The sequence below is a fragment of the Cricetulus griseus genome, chromosome 4 (genome assembly GCF_003668045.3).
Source record: "Cricetulus griseus strain 17A/GY chromosome 4, alternate assembly CriGri-PICRH-1.0, whole genome shotgun sequence".
Taxonomy (NCBI): Eukaryota; Metazoa; Chordata; class Mammalia; order Rodentia; family Cricetidae; genus Cricetulus; species Cricetulus griseus.
In genome coordinates, this window is record NC_048597.1 from 21,931,960 (window position 1) to 21,958,052 (window position 26,093).

Sequence of the window (26,093 nt, forward strand, 5' to 3'; positions counted from 1 at the left end):
CTGCAGCCCAATTTGCTAAGCTCTCAGACAATATGCTGGCCTCTGGCCTCTGTCAAAAAGCCCAGGCAGGGTCTTACTTCCTCACTCATATACCATTGCAGCCCAAGGCAGCAACCACACTAGACATCCCCATTTCCATAAGCCCCAGACAGCACTTTAAGGGGGGCCTCGGCTATGTACATACTTAATGAAATCAAAGCAAAGGAGAGGTCCTGGTGGCCCTGCTCCTCTGCAGGAAGGAGACAGGAGGGGAGAGAAGAAGGTGGTAAAAATGTTACAATCTCAAATCTCTTTGAACTTGGTATTTTTCTTTGGAACAGCTTCCAACTTTTAAAAGATGATGTCTGAGAGATACTAAGGTAAGGAAACCCTTCATGAGGTTGACACATATTATTTTAATATGCTAGGAGTTTTCCCTAAGAGAAACTAGACATGATTGTTTTACTTGGGGGAGAGATCTTCTCCAAGCATTTAATGATTTCTATGGAGCAGGAGGCAATCTCTTTTTCTAACTCCTTTATCTTCACAAACTGTCTCTATTGGGTGACAATATAGACTCCCTTACATGGCAGATCCGTTTCCTCTACCAAAAGTAAAGACAATGGTTTTTCTGCCTTTATGAAACAAACAATCACAGGAAGCATTTTTATTTCTGGTACACAGGGGGAAGAAAAGCTAATAATCTCTGTATAGGAGCATGTTTCTAAGAAAGGGGTGAGGGAGGGAGGGAGGGAGGGAGGGAGGGAGGGAGGGAGGGAGGGAGGGAGGGAGAAAATTAAGGAAGATTTTTGTTCTGTCTGTTCTATGGGTAGACAGTTTACCCCGAAGTCAGTTTTTTTCAATCAGAAATAAAGATGAACTCAACATGAACTCCTTGCTACGCCTTCATTTTCTACCCTAAAGCAAGTCAGATGATTTGCAGTGTCTGTTACACGGGACTTTTTCTTTTTTTTTTTTAAAGACATCACCTCCTCAACATTCTCCATACACCTCTCAGTTAACATACTAAGCCAACTGGGGCTAATTAACTAGTTTGGCTACAGAAAATCTTCTCTGCTTTTAATTACATTAACTTAATGTGACTTGAATTCAACAGACCAAAAAACGAAACCACTAATTATATTAAGGGCTTCAAAGTTGACTTCAAATTGCTAACCAGCAAACTGTCCCTTAATTTATTCCATTTCCTTTAATAGATTTTTGCATTTAAAAACTGTGTCCTTTAGAAATACCATCTAAGAAGTAGATTTGAACAATGGAATAAAATGTTGATTTGGAACGCTAGCAGAGAAAGATATTTTAAAACAATACACACAAGACACACATAAATACGCTCATACCATCGTCAAGTTGTGTAGTGCTTCATTTTCACAGAGTTTGAGAAGACCAAAAGCTTAGAAATACTCAGTGAGTGGCAAGGTCTTGGCAAGTGTGATTAGCACAGAGAGGAAAACTTTCTAATGTACCTGGGCTTAGAAGGGGTATTTCCTCGTTAGACCTTTCATTCTCATGCAGCTATTTTTAGGTTATATTGCAAAATAGTTGAGTAGTTTTGAATGACAGTATCATTCTTCAATGATTTTCCACTAACTCTCCTTGAGCAGGACATCCAAGAGTGCTGTCATTTCTGCCCAGATCCTTGAACCACAGACTTGAAACAAGCTGTTGTGAACTACAGAAATACCCACTATGGCCCACCTATGACAATGAGATGCTGATAACCTAGATGGCCAATTGTTCACAGTTCTCAGACACCCTGGGCACATTTATAGGGCACTCTTTTCATAGCAGTTTTTCACCGTAGTTGTTGATTTATTTTGTGAGTGTATGTGTACATACACAGGTACAAGTGGAAGACAGAAAAACCACCTGCATGACTGAAGACAGGTCCTCAGTCTTGGTGGCAGATGCTGGTAACTGCTGAGGTAGCTCCCTGCTTGGCAGAGCAGTCTAAAGAGGTTACCCAAGGCTTCTTTCAACAGAACCACATGAGGAAGCGCCACACTCACACCGACACCTGTCCCTGCCCACAAACTGGCACTAAACCAATCACAGTGACAATACTAAAATATAATTGAAAAGTGATACTTTGTTTAAACATGGAATATAGAAAGAGAGGAAAGAGAATTATATCTTTTAATGGGTCTACAAAAGTGATTTTAAGCTTTAATGTTGGGCAGTTCAGATGAAAGAATTCTCATCGTCTAGCCCAAATGAGCACATTAAATAAATACAAAACAAACCCAAAACAAACAAAAAAACCAATAATGATAGGTGCATTGGCTCTAGCCAATCACCATACTTCATAGCCATTAACCGGCAGGGCAGCTGGAGCAGCATATAAGTACACCCTATCTGAAAACAATAATAAAAAAACAGCAATAGTCATCCTAGTTTACTGCATACTAAAATAAATAAAAAGTAATAGTGACATGATTCTACTGTACAAATGAGAAAGGATTAGGTAAGGATTCCAAAAAGGCTCACAGAAATAAAAAAACTAGAATCAATTAAAAGATTATTCAGGCAATTGTGGTCTCACAGAGTGTCAGAGAATGCACAACAGGTCTTTTGTGGCCATCTTTCCTATTCAGATCTTGAACAAAAGTGTTCAAGAAACCCACCCTAGCATCTACCCCATCTAGGACATGCTGGAGCTGGTGAAGAAACTAGTCCAGATCTCTAAGACTTTGTGGCAGCCATAGGATATCACAGAGTTCTGCTGAGGATCCAGAGATGATGGTGTACCAGAAGCCAGAGGCCTTGAACAAGACCAGTGACTCACTGCAATAGACATTTTCCAGCAAAACTGATGGGACAAAGAGGAATACTGTATACACACAAGTCTCCATTACCACCAGCAAGGATGAAGAGGGGTTGGAGAAGCAGGGAAGGAGTCGCCGCAAAAAGACTTTTCTGTTGTTGTGATTTTTGTTTGTTTGTTTTTTTGTTTTGTTTATTTTTCTTTTGTTTTTTTGCTTCTGCTTTTGTTCACTTGCTTGCTTACTTTGATTTGTTTCCTTGTGTGGGTGTGTTAGGGATGAGGGTAGGTTAAGAGGGATCTGGAGGTGAACGGAAACTACCAAAGAGTCAACAAAGAAATCATTAAAAAAGAAAAAGAAAAGAAAAGAAAAACAGCTTTAATCAAGATGATAAAATCTGTTTAGAAATTACTATTTAATATTATATGTAGGCAATTTATATTCTGGATATATACACTAATTATTGTTTTTCTCTTTGAAGCTTAAATTTAAAAGTCATTACCAAGAAAAATTCAGATTTTTGATAAATTTCCAGTAACAAAACCATTGACACATGACTACTGCCACAATTATATCAGTATTCCTCCTGAACATAAGATACATTTCAAGAATTAATTTGTATATAGCCTACTTATGTATGGTAATTTAATTACACAAAATAAGATTTTAAATGATATTTATGCCAGTGACAAAAGGATCTCACAGAGCTGTCAAATCACACGTGTTTAACAGCAATAATAAACTAGGGCCAGCCACATCAGTCCTTGAGCTAGCAAAGTTGCTCGCAAGTTAACTCACTCTTTCTGGTTTCAGAAAACTGTTGCTATCAGATTCATGAAAAAAAAAACAAAACAACAAAAACAACTTTCATTTCTCCCTGTGGCTATTTCAGTCTGATACAATGAGTGGGGGAGACTGAGAAGGAGGGGGAGAACGGAGAAGAGAGAGAAGAAAAAAAAAAAGAATTGTTTAAAATATTTCGCACTGAGGGTTTTTGAATAAGAGACATTCTAGTTCCGTGTGGCCTCAAAAAGGCAAGTAAGTAAAGCTGTGGTGTACCAGACACAAAAGGGGACAGCTGTGCCCTGAGATGTGTCAAAAGAGGATAATAGATGAATACTATTATTAATCATATTTTATTTCGCTGTAGGTTATAAAAAATTAAACCAGCTAGATTTCAGCCTCATCATAAAAAAAAGCATCCAACTTGATAGTGAAAACTATTCATCTTTATTTTACTAAGTCACTGGCATTGTCTATTTCATTTTTCATGGCCTCTTTACAGTGTAAATAGTGCTCCTGGGAATTGCACACACATACAAAATAAACTTCTACAACAAAAGGCCAGGCAACAGCATATGCACAAACTGGAGGCAGACCCATCATGGTACATTTGATCTCTGGACATAAGAAGGATGGCATCCCAAAAGGGAAAAAAAAAGAGAGAACATAACGTGTAAGTCTTCAGATTAGTCTCTTTGGAGTAGAATTAGGGAAATCGGGCAATTAAGATCTTTTCATTGGTGCCCTATATTTGCCTGAGCTACAGACATACAAGAGCACATGATCCAATTTCGTTTGTTTGCTGGTACACTTTACAACGCCGTTTGAAAACCAACATGATTTCAGCCAGGAGTTTAAACACACTTGATCATCGGAAAGAAGCAACAAGAGACTCAGGCAGAAAAAGCAATTATCCCAGTGGGAGCACGTGGCTCTCCACACAGCTTGGGGGACTGCCAGCTGAGAACACGGGCCAGGGAGAATTCTGTCTAGGACTGTGGCAGCTGTGGTGCTCTGCTGCTTCCGGCTCTTGCTAAACTTCACTGCTTCCTCCTAGCAATTTAGAAATTGGTAGTGGGCTGTTGTGCCGCAGCAGAAGTGCACCTATGATAATTTGATGACAGACTTCAACTAGCCTAGTTAATTGCAGGCAAGTGGGAGGCACCCCTCGGAGACACAGTTAAGTTAAAGGGAGAGGATGATTTTCATTGTGAGGGATAAATTAGGACCTTTCTATGTAAGTGCAAGAATACCACCAGAGAACTGACTCATGAAGCTTTATTTTAACAAGGAAAAAGAGATGAAACGTGGCCTTCTTAATGGCTACTTAGTTTGCTTGCTGAAGTGGGGCCCAAAGACAAACAAAGACTTGAATTTGGCATTTTCCCTTGCAAACCCATTTTCTTGGGCCACTACAGTATGGAACCCAAAAGCAATCAAGGGAGAAAGCCCCTCTAATTTGTAACATTCCAAACGCCAGTCAGCAACTGCAGACTGCTGGTGAAATGGAAAGCAGATGACCCAATACAGGCTTTTAGCTGATTTTCAAGGTGTCTGATTCCCAAGCCATATAGACGAGAACCCCAAAGTGAATCCTGTAAAATGCAGGCAATATAAAGAGTGGTTTTGTCATAAAGTAGCCTTTGCAAGCTGTCCCCTAAAAGCCAGGGAGCTGATAGGCTTTTACCTCTATGAAAATTCTAGGCAGATTATATGGTAGTATTCAGCTTGGATATGAAAAATTAATTTAGCCCACAGCTATTAAACTTAATGTATTATTTCCTTCACAGGTCTCATGAAACAATGTCCTGCTGTTTTAAAGGTAAAAACAAAGTCTTATGGGCAATTTTCACTCTCCCACAAAACCAGGTTTGCTTTTTATCACCTCATGCAGCCATCTGGCTGTAATTCTGAACTTACATATAGTCACCGCTAAGACAGCCTGAAATAAAAATCTACAGAGGAATTATGAGTATGCTCTAGAAATAAAGATGACAAATGTTCGTAGTATTTGAGAGGAGAAAAGCTCATTTTCAAACTCTTGGCTCTTGTGAGTTACAAGGGCACCAGCTGAAAATACTTTCCCAACAGCAAATCTGTGTGCGTTTCTCTCTCTGCCTTCTTAGGGTTCCTTGTTCTCCACACTGTGAGGGTTTCCTTCATCACCAAATACTTTGCTGAGATAATGCTTTTTCCAGAGACCTGTTGTCATCTGTAACATTACCCTAGAAATCTAAATTCACTTATGTTCTGAAGACAGAGAGACCTATGGTAGAGACAATCACCATTGAGTACTGGCAGGGGTTCCTGGACTTGCAAATACAGTGGCCAGATTTGCTTTACAAAAAGGTACTCTGAATTTGCAAATATAAAAAGATCAGCAGGATTAGCTAGTATTATTGCCTATGATTCTTTACGAGCCTAAACATGTTTGTTTGTTAAAGTTTTAGGTTGAAGCAAAGTCTCATCCATAGCTGGTGGTGTTTTCATCCCAGAATATCAAAGAGGAACAAGAGAGACTTTCAAGAAAGCAGCTTAATTAACTAATTCATCAATCAGAAGACTGAACCCATCAGACCAGAGGTATAAATTCAAAACCTGAGCAGCCAATTTCTTCCTTCTCTTTTACTGAACACAATACTATGTTCAACGTATCTCATTGATTTGGCAATTCTGTGCCTCAATAATGAAGACACACACACACACACACACATTCATATGAAGTATGATCATTTATTTACCCATGTTGGGGTTGTAGTCACTTGGAAACACAAGGATTGAATGAGAGTTCAAACCAGCATTAGCTTGAGCATTAACCATGTACACCTCTTGAGAACTAGTGATGGAGTCATGATACATAAAAAGGAAAAAGAAGTGCTTCTATTTCTATCTTGATCAATGAAAACAGCAACAAAAGAAAAAAATACTTATTTGAAAAATATTTCAAAAATCATTCGGGTTTGCATCAAAGATATTTTCTTGCAATCATATGGGGTTCAGTTCTATGGCCAAGACAAACACACAGCAAAGAGAAAAGCACTGCCCAGATCAGCAAGGGAGGACACACTGCTGTGATAGGTCTCTGGTTGCGCTTAGCCTCACACCCAATCATCTTGGGTGTTACAATTGCTCTTGACCTATGTCAAAACTATACCATGAGAACTTGGAGTTGAAAATCAGAATTGGAGGAATCCTAGGTTGCTTCCAGACAAAAAGGTAACCAGAAACTTTGGCATTATCAGTCGGCTGTGCCAGGAGTCAATGAGAACAGTAAGAAGCAAAATGAAGTCAGAGGTCAAATGCAGTTTCCCATCATTTTGCTTGCCTTTCACACATGGCGCACATTCTGTGATGACCAGGACTCTGCCCTAACTTCAGCATTTAAAACACACATCACATATGAAGTAAACATATTATCTGCATTTTCCTCCACAGAAAATGGATGTATAGATTTCTCAAGATGTCAGCTACCATCTCTTCAGATAATGTGTAATAGTCTAGATCTCCAGTTTATAACAGGTTTCCCCCCCACACCCCCGTGACAGAGCTTTTTTTATCTGTATTGCTTTGGAGCCTGTCCTGGAACTCTCTCTGTAGACCAGGCTGTCCTCGAACTCACAGATATTTGCCTGCCAAGTTCTGGGATTAAAGGCATTCACCACCAACACCTGGCAACAATGGATTCTGTTTTTTCCTAGATTTTTTTTTATTTAAATTAGAAACAATCTTATTTCACATATCAATCGCAGTTCCTTCTCCCTCCCTCCCATGCCCCCCACCAACCCCCCATCCCATCCCATGCCCCTTCTGCTCCCCAGGGAGGGTGAGGCCTTCCATGGGGGAATCATCAAAGTCTGTTACATCATTTGGGGCAGGGCCTAGGCACTACAACAGATTCTTATACTGTGGAAGATATATTCAAATTCCGATGCCTTTCCCAAACAAATGTATGTAAATTCTCTGATGTTTGTCTAGGAATTTGAAATGATGTACCAATCACACACACAAAAAAATAACATCTGAAAAAACCTACTGTCTTACGAGCAAAATACATCAGATGGTTTTTGTAGGCATTCTTTATACAGACTGTGGCAGTTTATCCTAGTTGTTTCATATAGCAATCTTTGTGACCCAATGTTCATCAGAATTACAGGGCCTTAACACCGGCATGTGTGGTAGACTCAGGAGCCTCTTTTCAACACATGCCGGATTAAACCTGCCTGATTGGCAAAGCCAGCCTAATTGCCCTCAATCGATCTAGTAGTCCCCAGAATAAATGTGCATATTTACAGCACATAAGCATGTGGATGGCTCTCTTGCTGCCAGGTACATATGAGTTGATTATTATAGCACAGTTAGAGTTGGGGTGGAATATTTATGGGCTTCTGTAATGAAGATGGGCCAATCTGATATGATCTTTCCCAGCATGACGCAGGGCACCGGAGGGTGGTGTGATGCATGTGGATGACAGCAGAGTGACACCAGGAAGGTAAAAAGGCAGCACAAGAAATAATGGATTCCTTTATCCACTCAAGAAGATGGATTTCCATTATTTCCAGCCAGTTTTATATAAATTGAACTCAACCACTCTTGAGATTTTCCCATACAAGTGGATCTTAACCCAGCCTGTTTCTAACACGGCCGGCCTTCTAATCTTCATGAGCACCCACATTTATAAGATTTAAGAAGGCAAACCATGTCCCATCTGGTAGCAATTGTGTTAATGTACACCAGGTTATTTTACAAGTGAATGATTTATCAGATTATCAAATTCTTTGGTTTTTAAGGAGATAAAAACTGAAGAGGTCAGATGTTACCCAACGCTATTTGCTTTAAGCAACTGGCCCTTTAGACAAAGAAAAATCACAATTGGCAATAAGGGACCTTAGCCTAAGAATCAGAAATGAAATCATTCTAGAGAGAGAATCTTTCCTTAAAAGAGGTGGTGTGGACATCCTGGAGAAACAAAGTTAACTTGCCAAGCATAAACCATGAAAAGGAAATCTCAGGTCCCTTTAAAAGGTACAGATGAAAAGTAATTTAAACCTGAATGGCTTCAAATGTTTCTTTGATTTCTGCATTTGGGGCCTCTTTTAAAGAGAGCAGGCCTTGTGCAATCAGTGAACTTTGGAACGTACTACTTTGAAAGGAAGGTTACAATTCATTTTGTTTGAGGTAAACACAAAGAAACAAAATGCCGTCTGGCCATCATGCACAATCACAGATAAGTGACTTGCAGAGTAAACCGACTAAACACAAAGGCTTTACCAAACCCCACGCTGCTATCACTGAACTCTTCCAATGCAAAGATAAGATTTATAGTCAATGCCTCCAAGTAAATTTGAAGCTACATTTTTTTTTTTTTTGCAGAAACATTTCAGTTGAGATTAATAGAACATTGAAAATAAAATACATGGGTAAGAACACCATCCTTGAACCCACAAAGGTTGTGTCTTTAATTTGGCAAGCGACTTCAACCTATAATTAAACAAAGTGCTCCCAGACTCCGGCGACATTCCACGAGTCCACGGCAATTTGGAGAAATTTAAGGGGCTGATCAGTTATATCAAAGTGCTGAGAACTGAAGGAACCAAAGCTGCAGGATTAAGAGTACACTGTAAGCAGAAAAAGAAGAGGGCGACCGCGATTTTGTGTCTGCTTTCTGTGTTAGGGTAGCAGGCAAACCGCAAATTCTTGCTGTGGGAACATCCTGTGGCCACCTGGTTCATTCTGAGCAGTTATTATGTTTGGGATAGGTGCACCTCACTGATAGCTTGAATTAGGAAGTCTCACTTTTCGGGGAAGATGAGAAGAATTTCTAGGAGCCTTTCTCAGTGTGAGCAATCCACTTTGGAGGACTGAGGATGCCAATTAGAGGCACATGGTGACCAGACTTGGGCAGATGAGTGAGGCAGTCCTCTTTGTGTTGTCCAACCTATTCTCGATACAACATTTGGGTGGGCCTGGCTATTTGAGAAAAAAATAACAGTAAAGACTGGTTTAGAGGAAACCAATTTGAAAAACAAAAACAAAAACAAATAAATACTCAGAAGAAGAGAATGTTCTCAAGAGATTTAAAAGAATATTAAAATCAAACATGATAAAGTATCAATGTATTACCATATCCAAACTGCATGGGACTATATAGGCTGATCACATATATATGTGAGGTCATTTATGTACACGGAAGTCTAACATATTACTCAAAGTATCCATGAGAACTACATAGCATTTTCCAAACTGCTAAAGATGATTTGTTAACCCAGAAATCCCTTGTCTGACAATCTAGGTCTGCTCATTTGACTCTGCCTCTGAACACATTTTGCATTGTCTCTGTGGTTCTTGAGTAAGCTCATGCTGACTTGTAGGGATTTTCCAAAGAATAATAACTTGGTGTTTTAAATGATCTCGACCAAAATGAGCAGACAGACTAGATGATATCAAGCCTATTGAAGTTCTACAAGACATAAATTTGATATTATTATCATCCAGGCAAAAAACTGGGCCTGCCGCAGTTCCGTGAAGAATGAGCAGCCAGCCCTGTGCCAGCCACACAAGGGGAAGGTGAGGACTGAAACTCAAGAGTGTCCTCTAATCTTCACATGCTCACTGTGCCAGGCATGTGTGCCCACCACCTAAAACAAACAAATTGTGTGTGTGTGTGTGTGTGTGTGTGTGTGTGTGTGTGTATCTGTATCTGTGCGTGCCCGCATGCACACACGGAGAAACAAAAATTAAAGAATTTAAGTTTGGAAGTGAAATTTTAATTAAAACAAAAAGAGGAGGCAGAGGTCAGGATATATAGTAGCAGAAGCAAGGACTTTCATAAATCAATAAAAAAAAAACCTTAGTAATCAAAAATTTCAATAAGAACAGTAACCAAATCTTCATTAGAATACCTTACTGACATCTAGCCTATGATGGCTATTCTTGGTTGTCAACTTGACTATATCTGGAATGAACTTATAATCCAGAACTGAAGGAGCACTTGTGATCTGGACTTTAAGGCAAGAAGGCAACAAGCCTTTGGTCTGTATCTTGAGGCTGCTGTCTTTAACCAAGACCTTGAGGTGGGGAAACACATGCCTTTGATCCCGACCTTGAGGCTGGAAGGCACACTCAATCTGAACCATACCTTCTGCTGCAAGGCTATATGAGGACAGTGGAAGAATGAAGGGTTTCTTCTTCCTTGTCTGCTTGCCCTTGTTGTCAACACATCCAGAAGACCAGCTGAGACTCCCAGCCTCATGGGACGGAGCAGCTGCTATTTTCTTGGACTTTCCGTTCACAGCTAGCAATTGTTGAACTGTAGCCTGTAAGTCATTCCAATAAATTCCTCTGTGTGTGTGTGTGTGTGTGTGTGTGTGTGTGTGTGTGTAGACAGAGAGACAGAGAGAGTCATTACAAAATTCTGTGACTCTAGAGAATTAAGATCAAAGGAACCAGAACAGTTGAGGAAACTGTTTATTGGTGGTCTGAACTTTGAAACCACAGATGATAGCTTAAGAGAACATTTTGAGAAATGGGACACACTTTCAGACTGTGTGGTAATGAGAGATCCCCAAACAAGGCATTCCAGGGGCTTTGGTTTGTGATCTACTCTTCTGTTGACGAGTTTTGCATTAATTTGGTTGGCAGAACTCTCAAAGCAGCCTAGTATAGACTGTCCTGTGGTTATTAATGGTAACTCCAATGAAGATTTCTAATGAAAAGGAGCAAGTTGAGCAGGGTAAGTTACAAAATGTAAATTTGGGGGAGAAAAAGAGCACCAGCAAGTGAAACGGGGCAAAATTCTGTGTTTGAGAAGATAAACATTAACAAACGGAACAAGGGAGAAGTGACCTCAGGACAAGATCCCACCCAACTAAATTTCCAATTTGTGACAAGCAACTAAAGAAAAGCTCAAAGCCGGGTGTGGTAGGGCACACCTTTAATCCCAGCACTGAGAAGGCAGAGGCTAGTGGATCTCTGAGTCTGAGGTGAGCCTGGTCTACAGAGAAAGTTTCGGGACAATCAAGCTTAGGTAATGAAAGACAGAAAGCTGGTGAAGATATAATTGAATCAGAGGGCCATGTTCTAGCCCTAGCAAATAGCAGAACTTGGCAGCTTGGGCCACGTGGTTCTGGCTTCAGAGTTAAGGAAAGAAGGAGTTATGGGATAAATTCACTGAAGCCAATCATGTGTCAGGGGTGTCCCAGAATGGAGACCTAGTAGAGAGGTCATTGCAGGAAGCCATGAAGTTGAACCCTGCATTGCCCTGAAGAACCCAAGATGGGTTCTCAGCTGGTATTCCAGCTGAGAAGAGCTGCTAACAGGGAGTGAAACCAGCCCAAGAGAAAGAAGTGGGTTGCAGTCAACAAAGCTGAATGGACTTGGAGATGTAGAGAGCATTTTGATATCAGACATGGAGACACAGAGTTTGGAGTTTGCCCAGGTGGTTTTCGGGCTTGCTTTGGTCCAGCATTTCCTTGCTATGCTCCACTCCCTTTTGGAATGGCAATGCATATCCTGTGCCATTATATGTTATAAGTATGTGATCTGGTTTTTTATTTTGATTTTTATACGTGAGGATACAGTAAGAGATTTCCACGAGTCTCAGAGGAGACTTTGGACTTTGAAACAAGTTTGAGGTGGTGACTTTTCAAGACATTTTTTTTTTTAACTGTGACATGGCTATAAGCCTTTGGGGGCCAGGAAGTGGAATGTGGTAGTTTGAAAGACAAGGGTGTCCAAAGGGTATGGAGCTGTCAGGAGGTGTGGCCTTGTAGGAGGAAGTGTGCCACTATGGGAGTGAGCTTTGATGTCTATTTGATCCTTCATGTGATGTCACACACATCCTTCAGTGTGACAGTTACACCATTGTCTGCAAGATGCAGCCCCACTTCTGCCTGCATGTCCACCCACTCCCTGGCACAATGATAATGAACTGAATAAAGGAGCACCCCAATTTATAAGAGTTGCTGTGGACATGGTGACTCTTCACAGCAATAAAGACCCTAACTAAGACATAGCCTAATATGTATGCTGGAATTGAGAATGTCTTAGTTTCTAGCAGTCTTGTTGAAAGGCTTTTGTTCACAGGTAGAGGAAAAACCCTGGGATTTCTTTGCCCTAGTTTTGTATTCAGATATGAAGGATCTACACGTAATTATGTGACCTGAAAGTCTGTGGAAGGCCCAGACTGCTCCCTGGGAACGTTAACTATTATTTCTCAACCACCCTTCCTCTTCTGAATCATAGAATTTCTCAACTCCCCTAAGGATGGACTCTAACTAGAAGTGTTTCTGATGCATGGGAAAAATGTTGATTCACTCCACACAGTGGCTGCCTTAGGCATTTCGGCTTATTTCCCTATAAAGTCTACAGCTGATGATTGTGTTTCAGAACACAGCTGGACAAAGGCTGTGCATCAATTTCCTCATCCCAGCATTAGTCTAAATTCCTCACTAACTCATCATGTTCATCCTAAGTACTGAGCAGGATTCTATAGAAGTGAATATTCTCATAGCTGTGAATCTGGTGTGGATACAGATATTATTGGGAAAGGACATGTAAGACAAGATATATTTTATATACACTTAAAACATGACTTTATTACATAGTCATGAAATTACAGTTGGCACAGCAAAAAGTTCCCCTTTTTTTTTCCATATTGTTTTGGTAAGTAACTCTAATTAGAGTCCACACAGGCCTACCAAAACATTCCAGGACATTCAGAATACTTGAGTATGTATGTATGTATAGAATATTATTATTGACAGTAATGTGTTTTCTCTCCATGACACATATGAAATAATACAAGTATTATAAGACAAGCCATTTGACAGACACAAGAAGAAAAGGTAATTTATGTATATTAAATACCTTCTAAAGGCTCATGAATATAAGTGCTCAAAACTGACATTATAATTTGGTCTTATAATATTCAAGCATGTATTTTATTCTATTGATGCAGTGTTCCAATTATACAATTTGAAATTTAAATAACTATACTGAACACAAATTTATTTTTAATTAACTTATGTACTCCTACCACAACTAATTATATTCATTTTACTCATACTCATAGCATGAGTAAAAACTTATTTTTTTTTTTAGAAGAAATAAAGTACATGATGGAAAACATCTATTTTTGGCCTTCCACCCCAGCTTCCTTTGACTATGATATAATTTATCTTTCAGGAACACAAATTTAACTTCTCAGGGCAGTGGGGCTCTACGTCATCAGCTGTAAATACAATGATTTCCTCTGGAAGAGAAATGGGGGAAAGGAAGCAATGGACATTGAACAATGAAGGAAACTGAAGAACAGAGCAAAGCACCGGCTGAAGGAAGGGGGAGGAGCAGATGGCTCAGGAAGGAGACATATGGGAATTGGAGGAGAGGAAGCAATTGGCAAGAAGTGGGATGACTGCCAAATGTGTGAAGGATCTGGAGGACCCAGGGGATTTGGGTGGGATGTGAGTCAGCTGCATATTACCCAAATATCACACCAACATGGGAAATCAGAGAAACCCTCAAAGACACGCAGGATGCAGAACAGGACTGGAAAAAGTTATGACATGTCTCATCTCAGCAATGCTGTCTCTTTAGCATGGGGAGGGAAGGGCTAAATGAGTGTTTGGGTATATAACTGAATTTGTTCATGGCTGCATTACTTTATCTTCAAATCTTAATTTGGCTTGTAAAAGAACTAAGGCAGCTGAGACCTTCTATTCATATTTAGTTATTTTTCCTATTCTGTGATGCCGCCCAAAGCTAATCTTGCATGCAACAATTGACTTCAACTGTCTTGGATTAGGGTGGCCTGCTCTTCTTGTTTTCTCAGATCTGACAGGTTTCCAAGGCTAGGGTTTTCACTACTAAATACAAGGAGAGTCCTGGGCAAATGGTGATGGCTGGTCATCATATCTACAGTGAAACATTAAGAAAAGCCACAAAAAACGCTCAGGAGAGAATGAATTGATGCAGTGTGATTCTTTTTGCACAGTTTTTTTTTTCTTTCTTTCTAAAAATGGATTAAAGAGGGGGTGCTGTCCTAGATTTGAGGAGTAAAGCTCCTGAAACGCTGGAGCCCACCCTCTGTCCTGGGGCTTTTCAGGAGATAATGGTAGCTATTAAAGTCCCACCCCTCCCTGAATATCAATATACAATGGTCGATGGGGGTGGGAAAGACAGTGTGCTGTAGACACTGGTAAGGAGCCCATGTTCCTGCAAATAATTATTGCTCTGAACTCTGTCAGTAACCTTAAGAAACTAGGAGTAAAAGAAACAATAAGAAGATGGGAGAGAAGGGGGAGGGGGGAGGGGGAGGGGGGAGGGGGGAAAGGGGAGGGGGAGGGGGGAGGGGGGATCTAATGGAAATACGCAGGAGATATGTAGGAAGTGTCACTCGGAACTCACGATTATAGAGTCAACTATATGCTCATAAAATGGTTTCTGTTTGGTCTAGTCCTAATGAAAATAATTAGCATAAAATGATTTGATTATTGTCTAAATTACTTTTCAATCCTATAAAAAAAATAGGAAATGCAGAACATTTGTATTATCTGGAGGACAGGCAAAAGGAAGAACAAGAAGCTGAAGACAAAATTCATAGGAGTCAGAGGGGATAGTTAGAGAATAGCAGGAGAACACAGCCCACAAAATCAACTAAGCAGGGGTGACAGAGAGTGAAGCAGCAAGCACTGGGCCTGCAAGTGTCTGGACCAGGTCCTCTGTCCATGTGTTTGGGCTGTTAGGTTGGTGTTTTTGTGGACCTCCGAACAGTGGGAGCAGGTGTACCTCTGACACTTTTCCCTGCTCTTGGGACTCTTTTCATCCTCCTGGGCTGCTTTGTCCAGCCTCGATATGAGGGCTTTTCCCTTGTCTTATTCTATCTTGTTTTTGTCATGTTTGGTTGTCTTTTGGAGACCTGTTCATTTTTGAAGAGGAAACAGAGGGGGAAGTGGGTCTGGGGGAGAAAGGAGGTCTGGGGGAGCAGAAGGAGCGTAAGGAGGGGAAACTGTGGTCAGCATGTACTGAATGAGAGAAGAATCTATTTTCAATAGAAACAAAAGATATCTATCTTAAAGAAAGGTTGGCCACCAAGCCCCAAACTGAATTTCAAACATGAAAACGAACAGTCTTAATATATTATTTAAAAATATTACAATGAACTCACCAAAATCTATCACAGAGGTCACTATGACAAATTAAGTCTGACTTGAGTCCAGGTAGAACTCATGCTTTGTAAGATGCCAGTGTGGTGGTTTTTAACCATGCTACCTGCACCCACACAAAATGTGAAACACTCCATCCCGAGGAGAAGTTGATTTGTCTTGGGAAGTAAACTACTCAAAGGCTTCAGGATTGGTCCTTCTCTCTGATCTCTCAGCATTTCCCTCTATATCTGATTCTGGCCTTTGATTATTTAGACCAATTCAGGACTCCTTTTTACAGCTTCCCCTTCTTTCCTATCCACTAGCCATACATTCAGAAATCCAAAATTATATCAGCATTTTCTTGGGCCATTTAATATCTACATGTTTTCATCTATTGTGGTTAATCTTGTAAGAAAATAGGTTAGTGAATTATTGGGTTCTTTTATAATCTAGAACAGTATTTGTGATAACTACTTTAAACTTAACTTTTCCTTATTTCAAAAATAATTTTGTTGTCTTAATGAACATAGAATTATTGCTTTAATACTTGGCATTAGTTTTGTTTTTCCTTTTTGATATATTTGCAAAATATATTTAACTTAAATATAATACTTGCAAAATCTAGTGAAATAAACATATCACTTTTTGCAAGGTTCATTTTAATATTGTTATACATCAAAAAGAGAGTTTTAAGGACTCTGATTCATCACTATGAGAAAACTTCATTTATTAATCATGATGGTTATGACTGACTCTCAAAGACGTGAAGCAAGTCAATTTTTTCCAGCCTAGCAGTTAAACTATTTCTATATCTCTCACTTTACGATCTTGTGTCTATTTAGAAAAATAAAAGAGAGTTTTTGAGACAACCACCAAGTGAGGCCTCTTTTTTTCTGAGGGATCCATGCCAACAGAGCTTGAAAAGATTGTCCTGTCATGTAAGAAAATGTAATTTATATACTCCTAGTTTATGAGCATCATGGATCTAAACTTTGGCTCAGAATCTAGGTCATTGCGAAAAGAAATGACTAAAGAATATCCAAAATACAGGTGCAGCTACAATTCAATTACATACTTTCCCTTTGTGCAGGGCGTGTCTTTGTTCTCACAGCTGGAAGATGTGTACTTTAAATTTTCAACAAAGAAACGCCACCACATTAAAGAACTCTAGAGATTCCTGTGACCTGAACGGTAGCAATAACCATGCTATCTTCAATGGCCTTGCATAGAGATGTTATGCGCTTTCATCTCCCGCTTGTCAGTTCTCCACACATTTGGCAAAGCACGTTAACAAGAGAAATGAAAACAGTCATTTGAATACAAAGCTCAGGAAAGGAAACCACACAAAATATCAGATAACCAACATCTCCTAAGAATGTATTTTCAGATTTTGAGAAGAAGAAGAAGAATCAGAAATACAGCCATGCATTCTACTGGTCATCTCCAGTTTCTGCTTTCATCATTCCATTTACTCTTGCCTAAAGGTAGGCAACAAAACAAAACCAAGTATGATCTAAGAAAGAACAGAGATTTCAAAACCAAACTGCCAATTTTTAGACAACCCTTTCTCTATGTGTATAAAACTGTGCTTCTTAGTTCTATGTTTTAACAGTTCAATGGTCATAATTTATATAAAATGCACAGATGGTATTGGGGGTAGCAAAATTTCAGAAGTAAATACTTCTTGGAATATGAAACACTACTGCAGATCAGCATTTTGGCAACATTTGAATGATTTTAGAATTATTTATACATTAATATCTTGGCATCATTTCATAGTCATAGGTTATTACATCTTTAAATCGTCTGATTCCTGATTAGAAGTGCTTTTCACATTGATTCTAAGCTGCTGAAGGTATTGAATGGCTGGTGCTTTTGAATTAGAAGATGGCATCCCCTTGGGCATTGAAAATAAATATGATTCTCTAATAAAGTAAAGAGTGCAGAAATCATAAAATTGTCTAAAACAATATATGATGCAGGAGGAGTTTCCAAGATTTTGTTTGAAAAAAAATTACTGCAGTAGGCTTAAACTATGAATGTTATAAAAAATCAACACATACATATAGATACACTAAGATTTAACCTTAAAAATCAACTGGCATGTTTTGTGTTTTTACCTACCACATTGAGATATAATCTATAAAGAATCCTGTCTAGTCTGTGCCCAGTTTCAGTATTTTTAACAACCTACCCATCCCTACCTTCCCTGAAATGTCACTTGTCAGGATCATCTTTGACTGACACCAAGTGTATACATCTAGTCCTCAACCCTTAGTCGTAATGCTGCTCAGTCTAACGTCCGCAATTGCTTTCTCCCCAGATGGTCTTTAAAGCACAGGACAGTCCATGTGGTTTATTTTCTTTTTCACTTGAGGTTTCTGCTGCTCTTTCATTTCATTTCATTTCATTTCATTTCATTTCATTTCATTGCCCTTTTCCTTGAGAGCTAAGCTCCATCTCTTCCTTTCTGTCTAGACTCATTCACTAAATGATACCACTTTTTAACATTAGTAAGTGGTAGACCCTGGTGAATCTCACACACATCAGGATAGATTACATTGTGTTAGGAAAACTATAGGACTTCTCTCAGCACTAATCCAATCTGCATCCGGCCTACATGCTGGTCATGGACCCAGAGGTGAGGAGTGGACAATTCTGTGGCTCATTATTCACTGTGTTCCATGGATAGAGAGGTTGCCTTGCGGTAAAGACAGCATGGCTGAGGCTCACTCAAGTAACTGATATTTAATAAGGTTTTGGTGTTTCATTCTAAATACAGGCAGCTGAAGGAGTCAGAGATCTGCCTGAGGAGAAGCTGGATCAGTCTTCCACATGCTCAAGGGGAGGGGAGGACGGCATAATAATGAGTACTTGTATGCTTACCACAACTTAACTCATTCTCCAGCCTCAACCTCAAGCCGACATTTCTGACTCATATACCCGACTGCCTCTTTCATATATACTTAGATCTTTTATGAGCATTTGAAAGTTACTATGTCTAAACCTCAGCCCCTGACACATCCCACCCCAATCATCTATCTCCTATGCACCACAGTTAATGTCACCCACACATTCTGACTTTCTCAGGCCAACCCACAAAGGTATGTCTTAATGTTTCACATCTTAGAGGCCATGCCCAACATGTCTGAAATTTGGGGCAGGAGGTACTACGTTGCAATACATCCAGGATCTAAATAATGATGACCTCTGCACCATTTGTCCTCGTGTCTGGCTTACTGCAAAAACTCCCAACTAGTCTACCTACTACTGAGAAGGCCACCACTCACACCTTCTTGACAGACGTCTCCTAACTTGGAGAAAAACATAAAATATTTGCAGTATCTGTAAAGTCCCACATAACTAGGCCATCCATTTGCTGTTTGAAGACATTATCTTCTATGAGTCTCCTTTGTTTGCTCTGGTCAACCCACAGAGTCTTTGCTCCTTAGTGAAAATGTCAGTTGTTTAACACTTGTAGGATCTTGAATCAACTGCTCTGTCTTATCAAAAGACACATTTCCTGAATGCCTGTCCATTTTCTTGCTCACTTCCCCCGTATTTTTATTGAGGCATTTTCTGATCATTACTTTAACATTACAGACATAGCCAACCTCTAATGAATCCCTTTCTACCTTTGTCTATTTAATTTTTCCAATAACATTGTACAAATTGCAAACTACACAATACAGTTAGTTGGTTTTGTCCAGGACACATTCACCACAATTTACCTAGTGCTGATAATTATGTGTTTCATTTGTATGAAATGCAAATGGGTGATCACGAGAAACTTGAGAAATCAAATATAATAGCCATTAAGTGTGTCTGGATTATTAAGGCAGGGAAATGGGAAGTATAGCTTATGCCCTAATGTGACCTGGAGTATGATATAAGGGTAAAATGTTTTTAAGTCATCAGTACACAGAACCCAAAGTAATTGTTGTCACTAAGCAGAAAAATATTTATTCTCAGTCTCTATTCCCCTGAATTCTTAACTTCATTTTCCCAAGTAAACTCATCACAAAGAATTTTCACTGTTTGTGACTTTTCAGTGCCTCTTAAAATCTGATAAAGCTGAATTATCTTTCACCAGTTTCTAGACATATAAGAAAAGTTGAAATACTCATATGAAGTCAGGTCAGTGATGAGAAAAAAAAATAAACCACATTTTATTTCCTTCCCTAAACATGGAGCCAGCTGGTCCTTCTGTACCTCTTATGGCTGAATTATTATGCTACTTGCTTAACTGGTTGTTCAAGACTAGTGCAAGCCTTTCTTAGAAGCATGTGATGTGTGTTATAACTTCTTTGATAAATTAGCAGAGTTCTTGCATACACACTCCCCTGGGCCAATAAATTCACAACAGTAGATATCAGCATATCAACAAAGGGAGTCAGAAGAGGGAGTACCACACAATCACAGACTCAATGAGAGCGTGTTTGATGAAGGCATTCAGTGAACAGCTCATAGGACAAAATATGTGAAAAAGCACGTGGAATTGTGGCCTCCGAAAGATAATGCATCATATAATTTTCCACTTAAATCAGGAATTTCCAATCTATTCTGTAACCATGGGATTCTATTTTCTAATGAGGCATAGTCATCATTTACATAGTCAGAGTGAGATTTTATTTTTCAGAAGCAATACTAAATTATGTAGAATAGAAAAGCAAATCAAAAAGAAGAATGGGCTAATGCAAACCCATAAGTAAACTACAAAATCTTTGGAAAACGCCTTCTGTAAATAATTTTTGTAATAATGTTAAATGTAATGTGTGGAAATGGTCTAAGCCGCAAGTAATCACAGTAAGTGAGTCTACGTAAAAGTGTGAACTCATACTTTCGAATTGGAAATATATTTCCTGCCTTTTATTAACCCTTAAAAATCATATGTTTTCATCACTTATTTTCATGTCTACACAAGGAAAATGTCTTTCTTTTAAAAGAAATGAAAAAGAGAACTAAGGCAAGGCTTTGTCGCTGAGAACTGATCTATGTCCTCTTTTGCTTGGGTAAAGATGTGCACAGTCAACTGGCATATGCTCCCTGCAACTGGGTTCAGTACTCACAGTGATTCTTTCATCTTTATCGTCCAGGGCTGAGCCATCCTTTTTCCAGGAGATAGTGGGCTCTGGATGGCCCCGAGGAGGCTGGCATTCCATTACTGCAGGCTCACCTACAGCCACCATGACGTCCGAAGGGTTTTGTCTGAAGTCATCCCGTAGTACTGTAGGGACAAGATGAAATCATCACATTCAATGATGATGAGACATGCAGTCCTTATCTCCAAGCCTCAGCAAAAGTGACATTTATTAGAATACACTTCCACTAATAGCTATCACAATGAAGCTTGAAGAGCCCGTATCTATTGCAGGCATTTGCTGATTAGAAAAAGTACTTATCCCTTAAGAATATTCAGGAAGGATTATTTCAGATTCTTCACAGGCCAGCAAGCAGGTGCACTCTGCTGCTCCTTGCCCTAACAGTTCGTTACAAGAAATATCAGGCCAATGCTTTCTACCTATCACTACAACAATTACATACACACAAACAAAAACATGAATGAAGACACTTACAAGCATGCATGCATGCAATTGATTTTATAGCTATTTAAATTGCTGTAGATAACTGTATTACCAAGGTAATTTAAATATAGTCACTATGAAAACTACACACATTTGCCATTGACTGCAAAATCAGTGCATTTTCCCATTGTCACTGGGTGAGGAACTACAATACATGTTATAATTAGCAACAGCATCAGAATTTATGTTCAACATTATTTTTGTTAGGCAGTATCTTATTAAATCCATAAACCTATTTAGAATGAAATATACTATTCATCTCTTTTATATTGTGAGCTCTAAATTTTAATGGAATAAACAATCTATTCTTGCCATCTCAACTGGACAGAAAAACACTATTAACATACTATGAAATAAGCAGCATTGTTTACTTAGTGAGTGGAGAGAGGAAATGTGGGAAATTAAGCAAATAATGGGCTCTAAAAACAGTGCACAGAGGAAAACTGCCCTCAAAACTTTGATATTATCAAGAGGTCCTGAATTAAATCCCAATCATGCCCTTTACTAGATAATCATGAACATATTACTTATAGCCTGTATTTTTAAGAAAAAACAAGGAGGATTAGCACAATATCTAATAAATGGTTAACTTGCCCATAGTTCTTTACCTTTGTCCTGTGGGGACTACGATTCGAACCATCTTACAAAGTAATTTAAGGCAGCACTTAAAATGTTTATTTGTAAGTTAAGCACATAAATCTGGAGTGAATAGTGTTTATCTTTAAAAACTACTGAATTGAATTTTAAAACTGCAGTTGTATATGCAGAGATGGATATATTCTCACCCATGTGGCTTTTTAAAATGCTGTAATGGATGAAGCACTATGATCCCGAAAACCATCAGTCAAAATAAAATCACCCCGAAATTTAGCTCTCCTAGCCTCAAATAAACTCACTGGCTCCCAGTAGTTTATATTTTTTCTTTCCTTTCTCTTTCTTTGTGCTAACCATATCCATGTAACTCAGTAAGCCATGATACCCATGCGAAACTGGTTTTCTCTTGCATGCTCAAACAACTTTGGTACAGAAACAGCATGTTAGCCTGTGGAAAACGCTGCTTCAAGAAAGAGTCCTGCTTCCTATCTTTGCAAAGAAAAATACACACACACACACACACACACACACACACACACACACACACACACACACACACAGTGAGATAAAAAGCAAAGGAAGTATGAAGTATGACTGGTCCAAATTGCTGCAATTGTAACTTTACTACATGCTCTTAAATCATCACAGGTATAATAAAATGGATCTTGTGGAGCTGAGATATCTTCATTACCTCATTAAAAATAAATAAACAGGGCTTGAAGGCTTTCACCATTTATAAACTATATCGTTATTAGGTGTTAACTAAGAACAACAAACAAATTGTAAAGTTTATAGAAAAAACAAATTAGCTGGCCTTAACAGGCAGCAAACTCCCATACTGGATCATGTCGCTCATTGGTGACAACACCCTTGAAATGATTGAACACCCCTGAAACACCCAAAAGTAAAATATCTTTTAAAGGAAAATAACTATGTTTTACATTTTTTTCCAGGTGGTAGACTTAAAGTAATCTGGGCCATACTTCATCTTATTTATAAATTAAGATCATAATCTCCAATAAGCCAACAAATAGTAAAAGGTCTTATGAAAATACCAAAGGTTTAAGATCCATCAAGCTATAGTTTCCATTTATCATACTATTCAGACTTGTTTTTATAGTATATAATAGAAAGCTAATAAACTATAATCCATTAAAGATTGTTGCTTAGATAATGCTCATGTAGCTATTTTGGCAGCTGTAAATTATAAAAATCCAGTATGTTTAAGGCTACAGGCAATGGTTCATAAAAACATGAATTTAATACTTTTCACTCTTTTATAAAAATAGTATTTCTTACCTATATTTGTCTTGAAGTTTTCCTTTTGAGGATAATATTGTATGTTATATTATTAAATGACATCATTTTTAATTAAATTGTCCAATTTTAAAAACTTGTGTGTAGCTAGGTATTGGTGGCACACACCTTTAATCCCAGCACTGGGATGCAGAGGCACTTGGAGTTCTATAAGTTCGAGACCAGCCTTGTCTACAGAGCAAGTTCCAGGACAAGCAAGGTTGTTACACAGTGCAACCCTGTCTCAAAAAACCAATAAGACCAAGACCAATACCAAAACAGAAACAAACAAACAAAAACTCTTAGTGTACATGTAATTAAGACTTCATCTCAGTGTGGTTATACACTTGACAATGTGAGCTCCAAAGTTCTTAGAAATAAACAAGTTAAGGATTGGGAGATGGCTCAGTGGGTAGGTACAGCTGTTTGTTGATAGGCCCCATTACTTGAGTCCAATCTCTAGAATACAAGTGATGAAATAAGAGAAGCAACCCTCACAAGTTGTTCTCTGACCCCTACATAGGAACGGGGACACACACACACACACACACACACACACACACACACACACACGGACAGAAGAGAGCACACACACACACACACACACACACACACACACACACACACACACACACACACACACACACACACACACACGGACAGAAGAGAGCCCTTGTTGCTCTTGCAGAGGACCCAGGTTAAGGTTTCACAACCCACAGAGCAATTCACCACCATCTGCAAATCTAGTTCCAGGGGATCTAAAGACTCTTCAGGCATTTTTTTGGCCTCTGGAACACCAATTATACAGGTGGTACACAGACATACCTGCAGGCAAAACACCTACAGACATAATACAAGTAATACCACATTAAATCAAAATTTAAAATGAGAATCTAACAAATCAGAACTTCTCAAGGAAGAAGAACATGACACAAAACGGATAAAATTATCATATAATGGTAACCTTAGCAAGGTGGGACACTTACTTGTAGGGGAAGCTGTAGCCACGCCTTCTTAGGGGCTGGCTACAGGTGTGCCTGACCACGCTTGTGAGGGCGTGGTCAGAGTGACGTAGTGTGACTGCGTTTGCCCTTTCGGTTTCTCTTTGCTTCTTGCTGTACAGACTTCTGACCCACCGGCTGGCTAGGTTGCTCTGTAAGTAAGGCTTTTCCCTATTAAATACCCTTATATCTCCACCTGATTCCGTATTGGTAATTTCCCACTATACTTACTATGTATCCCCTTCTCAGCATCAGCTCTTCTAATCATTTACTCCTCAGAGCAAACTGAGGATGAAGTGAGATTACCAGGTTTCTAACACAAATGGAAAAGGAGTAAAGAATCAGGAGCAGGATTCAATCGGATCTCCAGATACACAGGAAGCTTCCCCCACCAAGCTGCTTGTCTACCAGTCTTGTCTGAACACTCTTTGCAGTTACAAATACTTAAGCATCAGAATGTAACTAATATTTCAGTCTCCTTCCAAGGGAACAGAAGTTCGCCGAGGAGAAATTTCTTCCCTGACAGTCATATGGCTATCCTCTTAACATTCTGTACTCAACTTTCTTGGGTCGCCCCATGTTTGGAAGGGACCTCTTCACATTTTGAGCAGCACATTGAGATTCAGAATTCATTATCCAGAATACATATGATGTGTTACTTCTCATCAACAGTTTATTTTTCACCACAACCCAACTGAACAGGCTGTACAATAATATGGGTTTTAATTAAACATAGGCACTTTAATTAGAACTCGGTATCTTGGGGAAAACAAATGAAGATAGTCTGTAGTCATGGGATCTATTTTCCTACACAAATGGCAATCTTGTGAATGAGACCTGGCAGCCAATAGTAAAGTTGTGTTGATGAGGAGAGAAAAAACAAAGGCCTTAAAAAGTGAAGGGTACTGGAGAAGAAAATAAGTTAGAAAGTGTATATTTAATTACAAAGTTGTAGTTCCTAAGTAGCACATGCCTATGCTAAGTAAAGCACCCTAGTTGTTTTCTAAACTATTAAACAATGTTCACCTTGAGGTAGAGTATAAATGACTCAGTTTTACAACACATCATGACCCCTCTCTGAATGTCAACTTACAGGTTTGTGTTAAGAGTTGTTACTCAATTTCAAAATCAACTCTTTGATATAGGACATCGGTACTGATTACTAGCATTGTGACTGGTATTTACGCCATACAGCTTTTCTATTTCCTGATACAAGATAAAAATATATTGATATATATCATGAAATAGTCTTGGGTTAGGGAGTTTGCTCAGTTAATATTACACCTACTGTAAAAGCATTAGGACGTGAATTTGGTCCCCAGTATCCACCTAAAAATGTGTGGTGGTATATGATTATAATCTCATCACTGGCAGGTAGAGACAGGTAGATTCCTGAGGTTCACCATCCAGCCTGCCATCCTAACATGAGTTCCAGGTCAGTGAGAAACTCTGTCTCCAAAAGCATGGTGAATGGCTCATGAGGAGTAACACTAGGGGTGCCCTTTGACCTCTAGAAGCATAGGTATCCACACACATACAGTCTCTCACAAATGAAACACACCACACACAGAAACACACTATGCCAAAAAGAAACATTTGTCAGAAATAGAAACAGAAAAGGATTTGTTGCAGGTTATTTTGAATCAACAGATATATTTTGGGAACTGTGCAGGAATGTACAGGAATATCTAAACAATGTGTCTTCTGAACTTTTAGTTAGAAAGTGATATTTATAGGACAAAGAAGTTTAAATATTCCAAAATATTCTGAATAAGTTACCAAATTTTAGCTTTAAATAGTTCATATGAACAAGACAATAGTACATTAAATATGAAAACTAAAAACTAAAATGTAAAATAATATTCCACCAGGTGTTGCTCATTTTAAGCCAATACCTTGTAATGCCATTAAAAAGTATTATTTTTAAAT

At 38.9% G+C, this 26,093-nt stretch overlaps 1 protein-coding gene across 4 annotated transcripts in view; it reads right to left on the reverse strand.

Moving 5' to 3' along the window:
• Positions 1 to 26,093, reverse strand: part of Robo1 (roundabout guidance receptor 1) — a 370,504-nt gene that overhangs the window by 121,038 nt on the left and 223,373 nt on the right. For all 4 annotated transcript variants that reach the window (XM_027412417.2, XM_027412416.2, XM_027412415.2 and 1 more), the window contains exon 3: positions 20,758 to 20,915. In XM_027412417.2, coding sequence (XP_027268218.1) covers positions 20,758 to 20,915 — 158 coding nt within the window. The remainder of the gene's footprint in view (positions 1 to 20,757; positions 20,916 to 26,093) is intronic.